We start from the raw sequence: 18,836 nt of genomic DNA, 5'->3' as shown, positions 1-18,836 counted from the left end.
TTCTAAGAACATCTTTCTTACAACAGGGTGTGACCAAAACTGTACACAGCAGCCTCACCTATGACTTCCTGCCTCCAGTGTTTGAGCCTGACTCTCACTTCTGCAGTGTGTCAGCCCCCTCTCCCCACCCCCCCCACTTCCGCTCCAGTAGACCATTCCCTGCAGCCCCTAACTGCCCCTGCAACAAGGAAACGACAGCTCACATATCTGTTCTCTAGAAAAATATTTATTTGCTTACAAATATCATCATATATAATGTGCGTTTGAGAATTTACAATAGCAAACGGGTGGGTTGGGTGGTGTGCGATCACCACTACCCCTTCTGTTCCTCCTGCTGTGTCAGGGGAAGGCAGTGGATTTTGTGAGACAGGATTTGTAATGGCCAGTGATCCGTGCTCTCCAGGTGCTTCGGAGCCCGCGGAATTTGGCCCTACCATTTGCTACACGCTGGGAACTGTCTGAGTAGCATAGCTAGTATTGGTGATATTTACAGTCATGCATATTGGAAGCCAAGATCCCTCCTTGTAATTGGACTTTTCATGGGGAACCTGGGCTGAGCTTGTGTGCAGAGTGAGACAAGGAAAACCAGGACTGGATTCTTTAAGCAACTTGAATTGGAACTCCTTGGGGATACTGTGCAGACCCCTCTCTATAGGAACTGACATTGATTGAAGCAGTGAAGTTTTACAGGTGTCTTCACTCTTTGGAAATCGCCAGTAATCTTAAGGAATCAATGGTCACAAGCCATTGGGAGTGTTGCTTTGATGTTCCTGGATTAGTGGCAATTCGGTCTGCAGGGGAAGGCACTCGGCTTCCTTTGGACTGTTGGACAGGACCAGGCCCTCTTGAAGGCATGGTTTGATCCCTTCCACCTCATAAGGCTGGGCTCCCAGTCCTGGCACTGGATCTTTCTTGGAGTGCTTTTTCCGGCAGTAGTAAGTGATAGCTACTGCCAGAAGTGTGATCAGGAAGACGCCTGTAATGGCAGGCCAGATCACACTGGTCAGGTCGGCAGCCCCCTTCTGCACAAATGGCACAAATGGAGCTGGCTGGCTCATGGGCAATGTGTGCGCCACTGTGCACGGCTCCGCCTTGAGCTCAGTATCCCCCAGAGTACCGACGCAGATCTGATAGGTGGAGTTAGGCCTCAGGCCACGGATACTGTACGCTTGCAGTGAGGTTGGGATGTTGAGGGATACCGGCCTGGGGTCGGGACCAGACCAGTCTTTGTACGTCAGGCGGAGACCCTTGTAGTAAACTGGTGAGAGCCTGAAACCTTGGAGGTTCAGAGTGACTGAGGTGCTGGTCGTCTGGCTGATGTTCACTAGAGAGCCCAGGTGATTGCTCTCTATCTCACAGTGGGCCCCATGGAAGCCTGCTGGGCAGGCACAGAACCGGCGCCCAGCCCTGTCTAGTTGGCAGATACCCCCGTTGAAGCAGTCGGCCGAGGGGCAGGGCTGTTGCCTCCCGTCATGCTCGCGTGCAGACTTGGTGACGGCTCCAGCTGTGGCCCTACTATTGAAGGGCAATGGTTCTTCTGGTGGCACCGTGGCCTGGTGGCCCACTGTTGTCTGGGACCCACGGGTGGGCAAGATCTCTATGGTGGTCGCCGGGCCGGTGGGGCAGCCCAGGTCCCCCAGTGCCAGCTCCACTAGCGGCCTGCCAGCGTTGATTGGCGGGAAGTGGCACCGGGTCTCTTCTTGCCTTTGGAAGAGGGCACCGTGAAGCCGTGCCCACTGCACCAACCAGCCCAGCTGGCAGACGCAGTGGTACGGGTTCTCAGCTGCCTCCAGACTCCGCAGGTTAGGGAAAAGGTCCAAGAAGCCCTGAGGGATAGTGCTGAGGCCCAGCCCGCTGATGTCCAGCTTCTGTAGGCTTCTCAGGGGCTTGAAGTCCTCATTCTGCAGCTGAGAGATCCGGTTGTTGCCCCGGAGGCTCAGGGAGGTCAGCCCGTCCAGGTGCCTCAGCACATCCGCCATGCTCAGCAGCTGATTGTCAGACAGGTCCAGCTCTTGGAGGCCCCGCATACCCTTGAACATCTCCCCATCAATGGTGGACAAGCCCAGCCCTGCCAGTTTCAGTGACTCGATCTCCGGCAGGAAGACTGAGCCCAGCTCTGTGCCCGGGATGTCGTTCCTACTGAGGTCCAGGAGCAGGAGGGTGGGCAGCTGGAATGGGGGGATGTGCTTGAGGAGATTGTCCTGTAGCTTAAGTTCGACCAGCCGGACCAGGTCCTCGAAGGCCCCCGCCTGGACGCTAGCGATCTTGTTCTTCTGTAGGTACAGCCGCTCCAGGTCCCGCAGCCCCGCGAAGGTTTTGTTGGTGATCTCGGTGATCTGGTTGGAGGACAGGTCCAGGTTGGAGAGGGTAGCCAGGGGCCGGAAGACCTGGCCCGGCAGCTGGGAAATCCTGTTATGTGACAGGTGGAGGAGTTTCAGCTCCCTGAGGCCAGCAAAGTCCTCGCTGCGCAGCACTGAGATGGAGTTCTCGAAGGCATAGATGTCGGAGGTGTTGGAAGGAATATGCTGCGGAAGGGTGGACAAACCTATCTTGACGCACCACAGGATTCCCAAACTCTTGCAGTTGCACTTGGCTGGACAGCAGTGGAGAGAGGGCAGCTCTGCCAGCAACACCAGAACAGCAAGTCCACACAGACCCTGCCACGGGGTCCCCGCCCTGCCAGGGAAAGGAACAGCAGAATAAGAATCAGCTTTATTACCACTGATGTATGTAATGAAACTTGTTGTTCTGAGGCAGAATACATATGTATACTAAATGACAATGGGGAGAGGGGAAACTCTGATTTTAAACCACCGCTGCCTTGCGGCCATACCCACCCATGGGAAAGGCTTTGGGAGTAAACCCCGAGGAAGAAATCTGGAGCCGGGGGTCCCTAAGGCAGTTTGATGCTATTTACAATTTCTATCTGCGACGACACTGGTGCCAAGCTGTCTCGGCACTTGCCCTTCCCTTGGACTACATAAGTGACGTGGAGAGGGGGAACCCGCTGTATGGGCAACAGCCGGTTCTTCAAATCTTCCCACCCAGGCTTGCGCCCTGGAGAGGACACCGTCCACCAGAGGCGCAAATCCATGATCCCCTGGGATTGATGGCACCTGCTACGACTGCTAAATTACAATAGGAAATATACAGTGGATTCCAGTTAACTGGGCCAGTGGTTCACCAGTACAGCCATTGGTTAATTGGGACAGTCATTTATTTGGGACAACTCTTAAAGAACAAACACTAATCGAGAAAATAGCCAGGAATCCCTGAATTTATTTGGGACACTCTGCCACTTAATTGGGACAGGAGACTGTTGCCAAACTGTTTCTAACTAGCATCAGTTGTGCACACTTGTGTGGCCATTACTTACAACACCGTGCTTAGAAACATAGAAATCACAGCACCTTACAGGCCCTTCGGCCCGCAATGTTGTGCCGACCATGTAACCTACTTTAGAAACTGCCTGGGATTCCCTACTGCATAGCCCTCTATTTTTCTAAGCTCCATGTACCTGTCTAAGAGTCTCTTAAAAGACCCTATTGTATCCGCCTCCACCACCTTCGCTGGCAGCCCATTCCACATATCACCACTCTCTATGTGAAAAATTATCCCGACATCCCCTTGGTACCTTTTTCCATGCACCATAAAACTGTGCCCCCTGGTGCTAGCCATTTCAGCCCTGGGAAAAGGCCTCTGGCTATCCACACGATCAGTGCCTCTCATCATCTTATACACCTCTATCAGGTCACCTCTCATTCTCCATTGCTCCAAGGAGAAAAGACCAAGTTCACTCAATCTATTCTCATAAGGCGTGCTCCCCAATCTATGCAACATCCTTGTAAATCTCTCCTGCACTCTTTCTATAGTATTTATATGGTTCCTGTAATGAGGTGAGCAAACAGTTATAGCGTCAGTAGTCTGTGTATGTGTTACAAAAGCAGGGATTTTTGTCACTGATAGTTGCTGAGAAATAAGTAGTAAGACAATTCAGATCTGGAGATGTCAGAAACAGCCAAAAGTGAAAACGAAACAATTTCACTACTTCAGCAAGTTAGAAACTATGAAGAATTTGAAGGTATCAGCAATCATCTTGGTTGTTACAATGAAAATGAAGATTTGGAGGATGCATTCGTTGAAGGCAGTCCATTATCTGCACTAGGTGTCTGTACTAAGTTTGTTCATTTACAGTCAATCGAAAGAACATGCCAGCATACACAGTGTTCTTTCCATCGATGAACTAACACAGTTTTATAGTACTGTCAACACAATCAAAATGCTGGTGAACACAGCAGGCCAGGCAGCATCTATAGGAAGAGGTACAGTCGACGTTTCGGGCCGAGACCCTTCGTCAGGACGAAGTGTGTGTTGCTTGAATTTCCAGCATCTGTAGATTTGCTCGTGTTTGTGTTTCTAGTACTGTAGTACTATTGGTAGTGTTCTCATTTGTTCCATATTTCATTTAAGTACATTATTTGTTACTCAGTTAAGTGGTAGTTCTTTTTTTTTGTACTTTTTAAACTATTTCTATGAAACCAGCTAATTGGGACAGCCACTTAATTGGCCAAAATGTACTGGTCCCAATTAAATAGAATCCACTGTATTTAAAAAATTAAATGTGCAAAATGAGAGCAAAAATGGTGAGGTGGTGTTCGTGGGTTCATTGTCCGTTCAGAAATCTGATGGTGGTGTGGAAGAAGCTGTTCCTGAAATAGTGAGTGTGTGTCTTCGGGCTCCTGTACCTCCTCCCTGATGGTAGCGATGAGAAGAGGGCACGTCCTGTGTGATGGGGCTCGTTAATGATGGAAGTTGCCTTTTGAAGATGTCCCCAATGGTTGGGGTGGGGGGAGAGGCTAGTGCTGGCTGAGTCAAGAACCAGCTTTTTCTGATCCTGTGCCATGACTCTTCCATACTTGAAGATAATGTAACCAGTCAGAATGCTCGCCATGGTAAAACAGGCATGTTACAAGGCTGCCTCCTGTAACAATGTTAAATGAAGCTGCATTGGCTTCCTGTCTTTGCGAGGGAAATATGCTGGTGCCCAAGGCCAGTGGCTAGCATTTGTTCCACACTAGGAAATTGGCCTGTCATTGCTGCAATGCCACCGGGGGCACTTTCCTGTGGCTGCTGGAGCTGGGTGATTCAACTTCCCGCAGGGATAACGCAGAGTGCAGGGAATGGTACCACCTAACGGTGAGGCCTGCTCCAGGGAGTCACTGGACAAGGGGGAGGGGGTCAGTCTAGAGTTGTCACTGGACAAGGGGGGTTGGTTTGGAGTTGTCACTGGACAAGGAAGGGTCAGTCTGAAGTTGTCACTGGACAAGGAGGGGTTGGTTTGAGGTTGTCACTGGACAAGGAGGGGTCAGTTTGGGGTTGTCACTGGACAAGGGGGGTTGGTTTGGGGTTGTCACTGGACAAGGGGGGTTGGTTTGGAGTTGTCACTGGGCAAGGAGGGGTCAGTCTGGAGTTGTCACTGGACAAGGAGGGGTCAGTCTGGGGTTGTCACTGGACAAGGGTGGTTGGTTTGGGGTTGTCACTGGACAAGGGGGGTTGGTTTGGGGTTGTCACTGGACAAGTAGGGGTTGGTTTGGGGTTGCCACTGGACAAGGATTTTTGGGTGTTACTGGATGGGGAGGGTGTATTTTTGGGTGTTTGATGGGGAGTGTTTTTTGGGTGTTATTGGACGGGGAGGGTGTATTTTTGGGTGTTGGACAGAGAGGGTGTATTTTTGAGTGTTACTGGATGGGGAGGGTGTATTTTTGGGTGTTGTTGAACAGGGAGGGTGTATTTTTGGGTGTTGAGCAGGGAGGGTGTATTTTTGGGTGTTGAGCAGGGAGGGTGTATTTTTGGGTGTTACTGGATGGGGAAGGTGTATTTTGGGGTGTTGTTGGACAGGGAGGGTGTATTTTTTGGGTGTTACTGGATGGGGAGGGTGTATTTTTGGGTGTTACTGGATGGGGAGGGTGTATTTATGGGTGTTACTGGATGGGGAGGGTGTATTTTTGTGTGTTCTTGAACGGAGAGGGTGTATTTTTGGGTGTTACTGGATGGAGAGGGTGTATTTTGGGGTGTTGTTGGACAGGGAGGGTGTATTTTTTGAGTGTTACTGGACGGGGAGGGTGTATTTTTGGGTGTTACTGGATGTGGAGGGTGTTACTGGATGGAGAGGGTGTATTTTTGGGTGTTACTGGATGGAGAGGGTGTTTTTTTGGGTGTTACTGGACGGGGATGGTGTATTTTGGGGTGTTGGACAGGGAGGGTGTATTTTTTGAGTGTTACTGGATGGAGAGGGTGTTTTTTTGGGTGTTACTGGATGGAGAGCGTGTATTTTTGGGTGTTGTTGGATGGAGAGGATGTAGATTTGGGTGTTACTGGATGGAGAGTGGTTTGTTTTGGGGTTTATGTGTCAGTGAATGGTAAAGGTGTGTTAGTGTTGGGAGGTGAGTTTAAAATTCAGCTCTCAGTTTGCAGTCAAAATGGGAGGTTGGAGCTGTTCCCGGAGCCCAGAGAGGAGGGTCTGACTCCCATGCTCACCAAATCTGTTGGAAAGCTTGATCTGATTCAGAATTCCCAGAGTGGGAGCGTGGTGACCCTGGTCAGTACTGCGGAGGTGGTGGGAGGAGGAGTGAATGTGGGAAGTGGAGGAACAGAGGGAGAGTGGGGGTTGCAATGAAGCGGAAGGTGGGGTTGGGTGGGTTGTGGTCAGCAGAATGGATGGCAGCGTGTGTGAGTAACTGTTCAGTCCAAGCTCGCTCACACTCTGATCAGTGAGAAGGGGGTGAAAGCATCTGTGCTGTGTCGCCATCCCCCCCCACCCTGGGCCCAGCCTCTCTGGCAGGAAAGGAGGGGGAGGTCAGCGCTAGGGAATGTTCTCTCCATAAAGAGTATTTTTAGAAAATTTGATTTATTCTGTACTATTTCCAGACCACATCAGGGCCTGCTGGGGAGGAGGAATGTGCTGTAACAGATTGAATTAATAAAACGTACATTTCAAAAAGAGAGACAAGTATTCCCAGAGCCCTGTGCAGAGAGTGGGCAGTCAGCCACCCCCACACTCACAGGGAGACAGCAATCAATTCTCCCCAGCCCACTCCTCACAAAGACCGGCATTTCACAGCACCCTTCCCAACCCAACACATCCCTCAAGGCAGGCACCCTTCCCATGTGAGAAACAGAGACCAGTACAACCACAATAAATACCCCTGCCACTCCTGTGTGTGTGTGTCTCTCACTCAACCCACTCTCTCTCGCACTTCTCCATCCTCTCCCTCTCTCCCCCCCCCACCTCTCGCTCGCTCCCTTGGCTCGCTCTCCCCCCCAACTCTTGCACAATTTTTAAAATTTATATTCTATATTATAATTTATAATAATTTTCACCTATTGTACTGTACTGTTGCCCCAAAACAACGGATTTCACGACATCTATTCAGTGGACACTTTATTAGGTACACCTGGATACCTATTCATTAATGCAACTATCTAATCAGCCAATCATGTGGCAGCAACTCAGTACATAAAAGCATGCAGACATGGTCAAGAGGTTCAGTTGTTTCAGACCAAACATCAGATGAAGGAGAAATGTGACCTAAGTGACTTGGACCATGGAATGATTGTTGGTGCCAGACAGGGTGGTTTGAGTATCTCAGAAACTGCTGACCTCCTGGGATTGTCACGCACAACAGTCTCTAGAGTTTACAGAGAATGGTGTGAAAAACGAAAAAAAACATCCAGTGAGAGAGAGTTCTGTGGGTGAAAACACTTTGTTAATGAGGGGTTAGAGGAGAATGGCCAGACTGGTTCAAGCTGACAGGAAGGCGACAGGAACTCAAGTAACCACACGTTACAACAGTGGTGTGCAGAAGAGCATCTCTGAATGCACAGCACATCAAACCTAGAAGCAGACGGGCTACAGCAGCAGAAGACCATGAACACACTCTCAGTGGCTGCTTTATTAGGTGCAGAAGGTATGAGCGCATGTCAGTGATAATAAAACTAATTGTTATTGATAGAGCACCAGTGACTGTTTTTATGACGTCCTGAGTACATCAGTATTTCCTGATCTCACACTGGAATAACAAAAAACACCATCTGTGCTGCTAGTTTGTACTGACTTTCAGGTGGGCCATCTGTGACTCTTCTATGCTTCTCTTTCAACTTAGACCATAAGACTCAGGAGCAGAAGTAGGCTATTCAGCCTGTCGAGTCTGTTCTACCATTCCATCTCGGCTGATTTATTATCCCTCTCAATCCCATTCTTCTGCCTCCTCCCCATTACCTTTGACGCCCTGACCACCCAAGAACCTATCAACCTCCACTTTAGATATACCCAAAGTCTTGGCCTGGACAGCTGTCTGTGGCAAAGTAATTCCTCCTCATCTCTGTTATAAATTGACATCCCTCAATTCTGAAGCTCTGCGCTCTGGTCCTAGACTCCCCCACTATAGGAAACATTCTCTCCTCATCCACTCCATCCAGACCTTTCAATATTCAACAGGTTTCAATGAGACTGCCCTCATTTTTCTAAACTCCAGCGAGTACAGACCCAGATACATCAAATGCTCATGTTAACCCTTTCATTCCTGGGATCATTCTGTTGAATTTCCTCTGGACCCCCTCCAATGCCAGTACATATTTTCTAAGATAAGGGGACCAACTGCTCTCAATACTCCAAGTGTGGCCTCACCAGTGCCTTATAAAGCCTCAGCATCACATCCTTGCTCTTATATTCTAGTTCTCTCAAAATGATTGATAACATTGTGCGTGCATCCTTGCCACCAACTCAACCTGCAAGTTAACCTTCAGGGAATTCTGCATAACGACTCCCAAGTCCATCTGCACATCTGATTTTTGTATTTTCTCCCCATTTAGGAAATAGTCTGCATCTTTATTTCTTCTACCAAGGTGGATGACCATAGACTCTCCTACACTATATTCCATCTACCACTTTTTTCCCCATTCCCCCAATCTACCCAAGTCCTTCTGCAGACACCCTGCTTCCTCAGTACTACCTGCCCCTCTACCTGTCTTTCTATTGTCCACAAATTTGGCCACAAAGCTATTGATCCTTCATCCAAATCATTGACACAGAATGTGAAAAGAAGAGTTCCCAACACTGACCCCTGCAGCACACTACTAGTCACTGGCAGCCAACCAGTAATGACCCCCTTTATTCCCTCTCTTTGCCTCCTGCCAACCTCCTATCCGTGTTGGTACCTTTCCTGTAATGCCACGGGCTCTTATCTTGGTAAGCAGCCTCGTGTGGCACCTTGTCAAAGGCCTTCTGAAAATCCAAATACACAACATCCACTGACTCTCCTTTGTCTATCCTGCCTGTTATTTCCACAAAGAATTCCATAGATCTGTCAGACAAGATTTCCCCTTTTGAAAATCATGCTGACTTTGGCCTATCTTATTATATGCCTCAAGTATCCTGAAATCTCATCTTTAATAATAGACTGTAACATCTTTCCAACCACTGGTCAGATTAACTGGCCCATAATTTCCTTTCTCCTGTCTCCCTCCCTCTCTCCTTAAAGAGTGAAGTGACATTTGCAATTTTCCTGTCCTCAGGAACCATTCTAAAATCTAGTGATTCTTGAAAGATCATTAATAATGCCTTCACAAGCTCCTCAGCCTCCTCTTTCAGAACCCTGGGTACATGTAGTCCATCTGGTCCAGGTGACTTGTTTACCTTCAGACTTTTCAGCTTCCCAAGCACCTTCTCCTTATTAATAGCAACAACACTCACTTCTGCTCCCTGACACTCACATTTCTGGCATTTTGCTAGTGTCTTCCACAGTGAAGAATCATGTAAAATACTTATTAAGTTTGTCCCCCATTACTACCTCTCCAGTGTCATTTTCCAGTGGTCCAATATCCACTCCTGTCTCTCATTTACACTTTAAATATCTGGAAAAAAACATATTTTTGTATCCTCTTTTATATTATTGGCTAGCTTACTTTCATATTTCATCTTTTCTCTGCTTATTTTTTTTTGTCTTCTGGTTTTTGAAAGGCTTCCAAATCCTCTATCTTCCCGCTATTTTTTTTGCTCTATATTATGCCCTCTCTTTTGCTTTAATGCTGTCTTTGACTTCCCTCGTCAGACACAGTTGCCGCATCCTCCCTTTAGAATGCTCCATTTTTAGAATGTATCTTTCCTACACCTTCCAAATTTCCCCCAAAAAGCACCAGCTACAACTGTTGGGCTGTCACCCTTGCTGGTGTCCCCTTCCTTTCCATGAACTCCTGGGTTTCCTCTGGGTGATCCAGTTTCCTGCCTCATTCTAAAAATGTACCCCTTGATAGGTTAATTGGTCATTAAAAGTTGTCCTGTGATGAGGTTATTGTTGGATCAGTGCGTTGCTGGTGGGCTGGAAGGGCTGGTTCCGGCCTATATCTCTAAATAAATAAGTAAAAAGAAAATTTACAAGGATGTTGCTGGGATTTGAGGACCTGAGTTATTAGGAAAGGTTCAGTAGGTTAGGGCTTTTTTTTCCCTGGAGTGTAGGAGAATGGGGGAAATCTTATGAAGGTATACAAAATATTGAGTATAGATAGGGTAAATGCAAGCAGGCTATTTTCCACTGAGGTGGGGTGAGAGCAGAACTAGAGGTCATGGGTTAAGTGTGAAAGGTGAATATTTACAAATGTGGAGGATTACAAATACCTGGGGATACAAATTGACAATAAACTGGACTGGTCAAAGAACACTGAGGCTGTCTACAAGAAGGGTCAGAGCCGTCTCTATTTTCTGAGGAGACTGAGGTCCTTTAACATCTGCCAGACGATGCTGAGGATGTTCTACGAGTCTGTGGTGGCCAGTGCTATCATGTTTGCTGTTGTGTGCTGGGGCAGCAGGCTGAGGGTAGCAGACACCGACATAATCAACAAACTCATTCGTAAGGCCAGTGATGTTGTGGGGATGGAACTGGACTCTCTCATGGTGGTGTCTGAAAAGAGGATGCTGTCCAAGTTGCATGCCATCTTGGTCAATGTTTCCCATCCACTACATAATGTACTGGTTGGGCACAGGAGTACATTCAGCCAGAGACTCATTCCACTGAGATGCAACACAGAGCGTCATAGGAAGTCATTCCTGCCTGTGGCCATCAAACTTTACAACTCCTCCCTTGGAGGGTCAGATACCCTGAGCCAATAGGCTGGTCCTGGACTTATTTCCTGGCATAATTTACATATTACTATTTAACTATTTATGGTGCAACTGTAACGAAAACCAATTTCCCTCGGGATCAATAAAGTCTGACTATGACTATTTAAGAGGAACCTGAGGGGAGCTTCTTCACTCCGAGATTGGTGCGAGTGTAGAACGAGCCGCCAGTAGAAATGTGTGCAGGTTTGATTTCAATAATTAAGGGAAATTTGGGTGGTATATGGCTGAGAGGGGTATAGAGGGCTATGGTTAGGTGCAGTTGATGGGACTAGGCAGATTAATAGTTCAGCATGGACTAGGTGGGCCGAGAGGCCTGTTTCTGTTCTACAGTGCTACAGTTTCCCCGTAGATCTCACAAAGAGGAGGGGTCTTCAGCCCCCTCTATTTGTCACGTTAACCAGGACTGTTGTATACGAAGGGCCCAAAGCATTGTTGAGGATCCCTACCACCAGTCCCACAATCTCTTTGACCCAGTACATCAGGAAGCATGAGGACTAGGATTGTCAGTCTGGGTAACAGCTTCCTCCTAATGAGTACCCTGCCACCAGTGAGGTCTTGTCTCTAGGACAATGAGCTGTTTACCCGTGCCGCAGACTGCATACATTTTGAATCGTATTTTATTAACTTATTTGTAGTCATACTTTGTTTGATGTGCTGTGTGTGATGTATGCTTTGTGGGTGCACAGTGGTCTGGAGGAATGTTGTTTTGTTTGGTTGTATATATGTACAGTCAGAGGACAATAAACAAACTATAATTCTACCTCAGAGCTGGGAATGATTGAACGTAGCACTCTTAACATCTGGGGCCACCAGGAATCTGATACCCCAGGGGAGTGAGGGGTGCAACTGGTGGTCGCAAGTCCTTCCCATGTGTTTGAGGCTGGGTGGGGGAAGATCGGGTTGTAAGGCACAATGGATGCCAGCGAAGGGGAAGTGGTCGGTGGTGGACTCAGCCCATCAGCTCCATCACCACCATCCTTTCCAAAAACAACACGATGACACACCCTGCTTCACAGTAAGGCAACACTGCCTGGGCTTCTGCCTTATTTTTCCAAGGGATGATTTCAAGATGTGTTGATGTAATGCGAGACGGTGCTTTGGGCTGCAATGATGTGGGACAGATGCAGTCGGACCCTCCTGCTCTTGTGGGTTGGGACCCCAGGGGAGGGGGGTGGGCACTGAAACTGCACTCAGTATCACTCTGCTTCACGACCCATCACAGCACCAGGGCCTTTTCCACCTTACAGCTCTGCACCAGGACTTGTGTTCCTCTCGCTCAGACCTCCTCACATACGTAAGGGAGACTCAGGGACCAGAGGGCACAGCCTCAGAATAGAGCAGTGTCTGTTTAGAATGGAGATGAGGAGGAATTTCTTTCGTTAGCAAGTGGTGAATCTGTGGAATTCTTTGCCACAGGCAGCTGTGGAGGCCAAGTCTTTATGTATATTTAAGGCAGAGGTTAATAGATTGTTGATTTGTCAGGGCATGAAGGGATACAGGAAGAAGGCAGGAGACAGGCTGAAAGAAAAATTAGATTTGCCATAATGAAATGATGGTGGGCCCAAATGGCCTAATTCTGCTCCAGTATCTTACGGTCTTATAAGGCCACTCAGCCCATCGAGTCTGCTTTGCCATTTGATCATGGCTGATTTATTATCCCTCTCAACTCCATTCTCTTACTTTCTCCCTGTAACCTTTGACACCCTGACTAATCAAGAACCTATCAAACTCCATTTTAAATACACCCAATGACTTGACTTCCACAGCCATCTGTGGCAATGAATTCCACAGATTCACCACCATATATCTAAAGAAACTCCTCCTCATCTCTGTCCTAAATGGATATCTGAATAGATTCTGAGGCTGTGTCCACTGTAGGAAATGTCCTCTCCACGTCCACTCTATTTAGACCTTACAGTATTCAATAGGTTTCAATGAGATCTCCCCATAATTCTAAATTCCAGCAAGAACAGGCCCAGAGCCAACAAACACTTCACATACATTAATCCCTTAATTCACAGAATCATTCTCATATACCTTCTCTGGACCCCTTCCATTGCCCGCACAATTCTTCGTAGAAAAGGGGCCCAAAACTGCTTGCTTAGGGTAACGTTATTCCATCAGTTAGTAGTAAATTATTTTCTGAACAGCAGGAGATTGAAGAAACTGACAGGGAAATGGAGGTAAGGCCACAATCAGGTCAGCATCATTTTGTCAAATTAAGGAGCAGATAGAAGGGACCTGAGAGGTAACTTCTTTACACAGAGGGCAGTGAGTACCTGGAACGAGCTGCCAGAGGAACGTACAGTTACAACATTTAGGATTCATTTGGATGGGTGCATGGAGGAGAGGGGTTTGGAAGATTAAGATCCAAATGGGCAATGGAGACTAACAGGGAGGGTGCTGTGGCTGGTATAACTAGTTGGGCTGAAGAGCCTGTTTCTGTGCTGTATACCCTATGACTCTGTGGGATCATAACGTGGGGCAAGGGGTCCTGTCTAGGGGTGGCCCCGTGACAGAGCAGCTCCCCTTCTGCTTGTTGTAGAGAGCAAGGCAAGATCGAGTCCCATCTCTCTGGAGGTAGGACTCAATGTTGAGGTAATTTGGCTGCTGAGTCAGAGCTGACACCTCACCTCAGATTGGGATTTATTTATCACAGGGAGATGCGTTGTTTGCAACAACCAGCACAACTAAAGGATATGCTGAGGGCAGCCCGGATGTGTCGTCATACATTCTGACAGCAACGTAGCTCCAAGGGACTGACATCAGGCGAGGTGAGGGCTACGTTCACATAGCCGCGAAGGAGAGGGGCTGATATCCATTACACGACCCTGAGGGGAAGGTTCTGATGTTCAGCAGCGGTCGGGGGAGGAGGGATGATGGTGTTGGGTGTGGCTGTGCTGTTCAAGATGGGGAGCTGGTGCTTCAGCATAGAGAGAGCTGAGTCAGAAGGTAGCGGTGATTGTTTAGTCTGCATATCTGACATTCTTCCTTCGGGTGGCTCTGGTCAGAATCAGCCTGACCTTCACAAGGATTACCCCTGGGTTAAAGCCATCTCAAAGCTCCAGACAAGAGAAGAAGAAGTTCCTGTTGAGCTCTCAACTTTTTAATTAAACACCAGTAGCTCGGAGCCTGTTTACCTTTCTGTACTCTGAAGCTCTTGTCCAAAGACTGGCCTCCAGTATGTGCTGGCTGTAGCAATGAGATACACCACAGCATACCATCTCACAGTAATAAGACAGTATTATAAATCCATCCTGTCCCACAACCACAGAAACACTATCCCCTGTTTATAACAACATTCTCTCACATGCACTTTGTTGCCAAGAAAATCTCAGCAGTATCCAAAGTATAACAGGCAACCATCATTTATAGTTCAGTCTGTGTGCTCTGTGATGGATCGATGGATCGCCTTATTGCCATGGGTGTGTGGGGGGTGAGGGTCCCTCACTGTCCTGTGTGTATATGGGGGGGGTGAGGGTCTCTCACTGTCCTGTGTGTATATGGGGGGGGGTCCCTCACTGTCCTGTGTGTATATGGGGGGGGGGGTGAGGGTCTCTCACTGTCCTGTGTGTATATGGGGGGGGGTCTCTCACTGTCCTGTGTGTATATGGGGGGTGAGAGTCTCTCACTGTCCTGTGTGTATATGGGGGGGGGTGAGGGTCTCTCACTGTCCTGTGTGTATATGAGGGGTGAGGGTCTCTCACTGTCCTGTGTGTATATGGGGGGGTGAGGGTCTCTCACTGTCCTGTGTGTATATGGGGGGAGGGGGTGTCTCTCACTGTCCTGTGTGTATATGAGGGGTGAGGGTCCCTCACTGTCCTGTGTGTATATGGGGGGTGAGGGTCTCTCACTGTCCTGTGTGTATATGGGGGGGGGTCTCTCACTGTCCTGTGTGTATATGAGGGGTGAGGGTCTCTCACTGTCCTGTGTGTATATGGGGGGGGTGAGGGTCTCTCACTGTCCTGTGTGTATATGGGGGGAGGGGTGTGTCTCTCACTGTCCTGTGTGTATATGAGGGGTGAGGGTCCCTCACTGTCCTGTGTGTATATGGGGGGTGAGGGTCTCTCACTGTCCTGTGTGTATATGGGGGGGGGGTCTCTCACTGTCCTGTGTGTATATGGGGGGAGGGGGTGTCTCTCACTGTCCTGTGTGTATATGGGGGGTGAGGGTCCCTCACTGTCCTGTGTGTATATGGGGGGTGAGGGTCTCTCACTGTCCTGTGTGTATATGGGGGGGGTCTCTCACTGTCCTGTGTGTATATGGGGGGTGAGGGTCTCTCACTGTCCTGTGTGTATATGAGGGGTGAGGGTCTCTCACTGTCCTGTGTGTATATGGGGGGGGTGAGGGTCTCTCACTGTCCTGTGTGTATATGGGGGGAGGGGGTGTCTCTCACTGTCCTGTGTGTATATGAGGGGTGAGGGTCCCTCACTGTCCTGTGTGTATATGGGGGGTGAGGGTCTCTCACTGTCCTGTGTGTATATGAGGGGTGAGGGTCTCTCACTGTCCTGTGTGTATATGGGGGGGGTGAGGGTCTCTCACTGTCCTGTGTGTATATGGGGGGAGGGGGTGTCTCTCACTGTCCTGTGTGTATATGAGGGGTGAGGGTCCCTCACTGTCCTGTGTGTATATGGGGGGTGAGGGTCTCTCACTGTCCTGTGTGTATATGGGGGGGGTCTCTCACTGTCCTGTGTGTATATGGGGGGAGGGGGTGTCTCTCACTGTCCTGTGTGTATATGAGGGGTGAGGGTCCCTCACTGTCCTGTGTGTATATGGGGGGTGAGGGTCTCTCACTGTCCTGTGTGTATATGAGGGGTGAGGGTCCCTCACTGTCCTGTGTGTATATGGGGGGTGAGGGTCTCTCACTGTCCTGTGTGTATATGGGGGGTGAGGGTCTCTCACTGTCCTGTGTGTATATGAGGGGTGAGGGTCCCTCACTGTCCTGTGTGTATATGGGGGGTGAGGGTCTCTCACTGTCCTGTGTGTATATGGGGGGGGGTCTCTCACTGTCCTGTGTGTGGAGAAGTTTAAAGATTCACTTTGTTTGTCGGATATACATTGAAACATTCGGTGAAATCTGTCGTTTTGTGTCAGTAACCCCCACACTCTGAGGATGTGCTTGGACAGCTTGCGAGTGTCGCCATGCTTCTGGCACCAACGTGACATGCCAACAGCTTACCCTAACCCATATATCTTTAGCATGTGGGAGGAAACCAGAGCACCCCGAGGAGACTCACCCACGTGGTCACAGCAGCGGTTTGCCCACCACTGATGCTTTAAAGTGATTGTGCTAACTGCAACGCTGCTGTGCTCCCTGAGGGAGGGAGTGTCTCACTGTGCTGTGGGCAGAGACTGGCCTCTCTCTTGGACAGGGTATTTGGAGACTTATCATCTGATCAGCATTTCTTCATTTTCCCTGTGACACGTTAATGGTTTCGTCAGTGAGCATTGTAATAAACTGCTCCCTTTTCCCCATTGGGTTTGCTCCTGAAAGGATTTGTTTGTTCAATCTGTGGTATTTGTAGCGCACAGTAACACCTTCTCTGGACAGCTAGAATCGCGCCTTTTAAACAAAATGATTCACAACTAGTCCGAGTGGTAATTCAGGCTCGTCCTGTTCACTCTCTCAATTTCCTGTAATGTTTACTCTGAATTAGAGAGTATCTCATCCTGGTGAATGAAACTCGTACCTCAGGGACTGAGGCAGAATCTGAATAAATGATGCTTCTGTCTGTTTACACATGGGGTGAGGCATGGTTTTCCAGTTTAATCCCTATAGATTATTGGGAAAATTGACCCTAATCTCTCGATCACCTCTGAATTTCCTGCACACTTAGGTTGATCTTGATCTCTGCCTCGCCGGTTGTGAGTGAGACTGCTCTGTCCTTCCCTCAAGACCACTGGCCCTGCCCCAGTCTCAACTCTCCACTACTGAGGTCATTACCACGAGTCGACAGTTCCTTTCTCTGTCAGTGTGTTTGCTCAGCCTTGTACCATTGTTGAAGGGAGTATGTCCAGTTCATCCAGTGCACTGGCCCCAGTTCACTAGCATCCAGTGCACTGATCCGCACTGGCCGCAGGTGGCTGGAATCCAGTGCACTGGCCCACACTGGCCCCAGTTCTCTAGCATCTGGTGCACTGGCCCCAGTTCTCTAGCATCCAGTGCACTGATCTGCACTGGCCACAGATGGCTGGAATCCAGTGCACTGGCCCACACTGGCCCCAGTTCTCTAGCACCCAGCGCTGCAATACTTCTTGAGTTCGATAGATCTCCACAAAATCCTCAAGCTTGTTTTTCACTCTCCCTTCCCTATGTTGGCAGCCTCCGGCCCTCATCCATCACTGGCATGCCCTCAGCTGCTTCTCCCAAAACCCTCCCCAACCCTTTCCCACCCCAGCCTTTGGTCACTAAACCCTGAACTCCCTCCCCATCATGGTTCTGTATCTGTTTGCTTTTCAACTCAATCTTCCCCGTGATCTTCTGCGTTCATGGTGCCATTTCACTGATACCAGGAGGTATAAACAGTTATACACCAAAACACTCATATCCTGCTGTATGAACAGTAGCTACAGCTCTGATCAAGGGTAGTGTGGTCTGCGTCACACTGGCCTGGGCTCCGAGAGTTACATAGACCATTACAGCACAGTACAGGCCCTTCAGCCAATAGTGTTGTGCTGACTTTAAACCTACTGCAGTTCAATTTAACCCCTCCCTCCCACATAGCCCTCCACCCATGGGCCTGTCTAAGAGTCTGTCAAATGTCCCTAATGTATCTGCCTCTACCAAACCCCTGGCAGGGCATTCCATGCCCCCACTACTCTCTGTGTAAAAAAACTTAACTCTGACATCCCCCCCTAAACTTTCCTTTAATCATCTTAGAAGTATTCTCCCTTGCATTAGCAATTTCCGCCCTGGGGGAGAAAAGTCTGTGGCTGTCCAGTCGATCTATGGCTCTTATCACCGATTACCTTTGTTTTTATTTCATGTACATATTTATTTTAATTGTGTTGAGGGCTGGGGTTCGTTTGTCAGTCAAGTTTAGTGCCACTTAGTTACTGATGCAGTGTCTCACTGCTGTGAGAGTTGGAGGGCTTGATCTTCAGAACAACATAGACAGACGGAGAGAGAGGAGAGACTTTCCTTCTCAGCTGGAGGCAATACCCCAGCAAGTTATTTTGTCAGGAGACTTGGTTTCATTTCACTGACCAGGGAGGGAGCGGGATCGATGGCAGAGACATAACACCAGTCTTACCTTGCTGGCCACGCTGAGTGAGGAAAGACGAGCATGATGTTCTGATGTGTGGGTGTAAGATCTTCCCCCCCCCGGGACCGGCAGCACGTCTCGGTGCAAGAGTGACACGAGGCTCTCACCCTCCGGATCACGGAACGGCAGACAACATCACCGTCTGCCTGTGTCGCACCGCGGCGCTCACTGCTCCCACGGTTCAGGCAGAAGCAGTACTAATGAGTGCAGGCTGGGCTTCTCGCTCGGAGAGAGTGGGAGGGAGCTGGAATCACCACTCCTCTCCGACTGGAGCCACCTTAACCCTTCGAGTGCCGTGTGGCAAAGTTTCCATGAAATGTTTTGATGTGTGCTGGCTTCTTGAAGAGTGACAAATGAGAGGAAAAATTCCGTGGGCAGCTTTGTTCCCCTACATT

The 18,836-nt window shown here is 49.0% G+C and overlaps 2 protein-coding genes across 2 annotated transcripts in view; one reads left to right on the top strand and one right to left on the bottom strand.

Annotated features, from left to right (window-relative positions):
- coro7 (coronin 7) overlaps positions 1–18,836 on the top strand; it is a 181,350-nt gene that overhangs the window by 67,854 nt on the left and 94,660 nt on the right. The gene's annotated exons all lie outside the window — the stretch shown is intronic.
- Positions 216–18,741, bottom strand: LOC134352182 (vasorin-like). The gene is made up of 2 exons (XM_063059456.1): positions 18,430–18,741; positions 216–2,676 (listed from the first exon to the last, which is right to left on the bottom strand). Exons 1-2 carry the CDS (start codon positions 18,462–18,464, stop codon positions 738–740), a joined length of 1,974 nt encoding a protein of 657 aa, XP_062915526.1. The 5' UTR covers positions 18,465–18,741; the 3' UTR covers positions 216–737.

The sequence above is a fragment of the Mobula hypostoma genome, chromosome 9 (assembly GCF_963921235.1).
Source record: "Mobula hypostoma chromosome 9, sMobHyp1.1, whole genome shotgun sequence".
In the NCBI taxonomy this organism is placed as follows: domain Eukaryota; kingdom Metazoa; phylum Chordata; class Chondrichthyes; order Myliobatiformes; family Myliobatidae; genus Mobula; species Mobula hypostoma.
The sequence above is the reverse complement of the archived record's forward strand: the minus strand, read 5'-3'. Positions and strand labels throughout refer to the sequence as shown.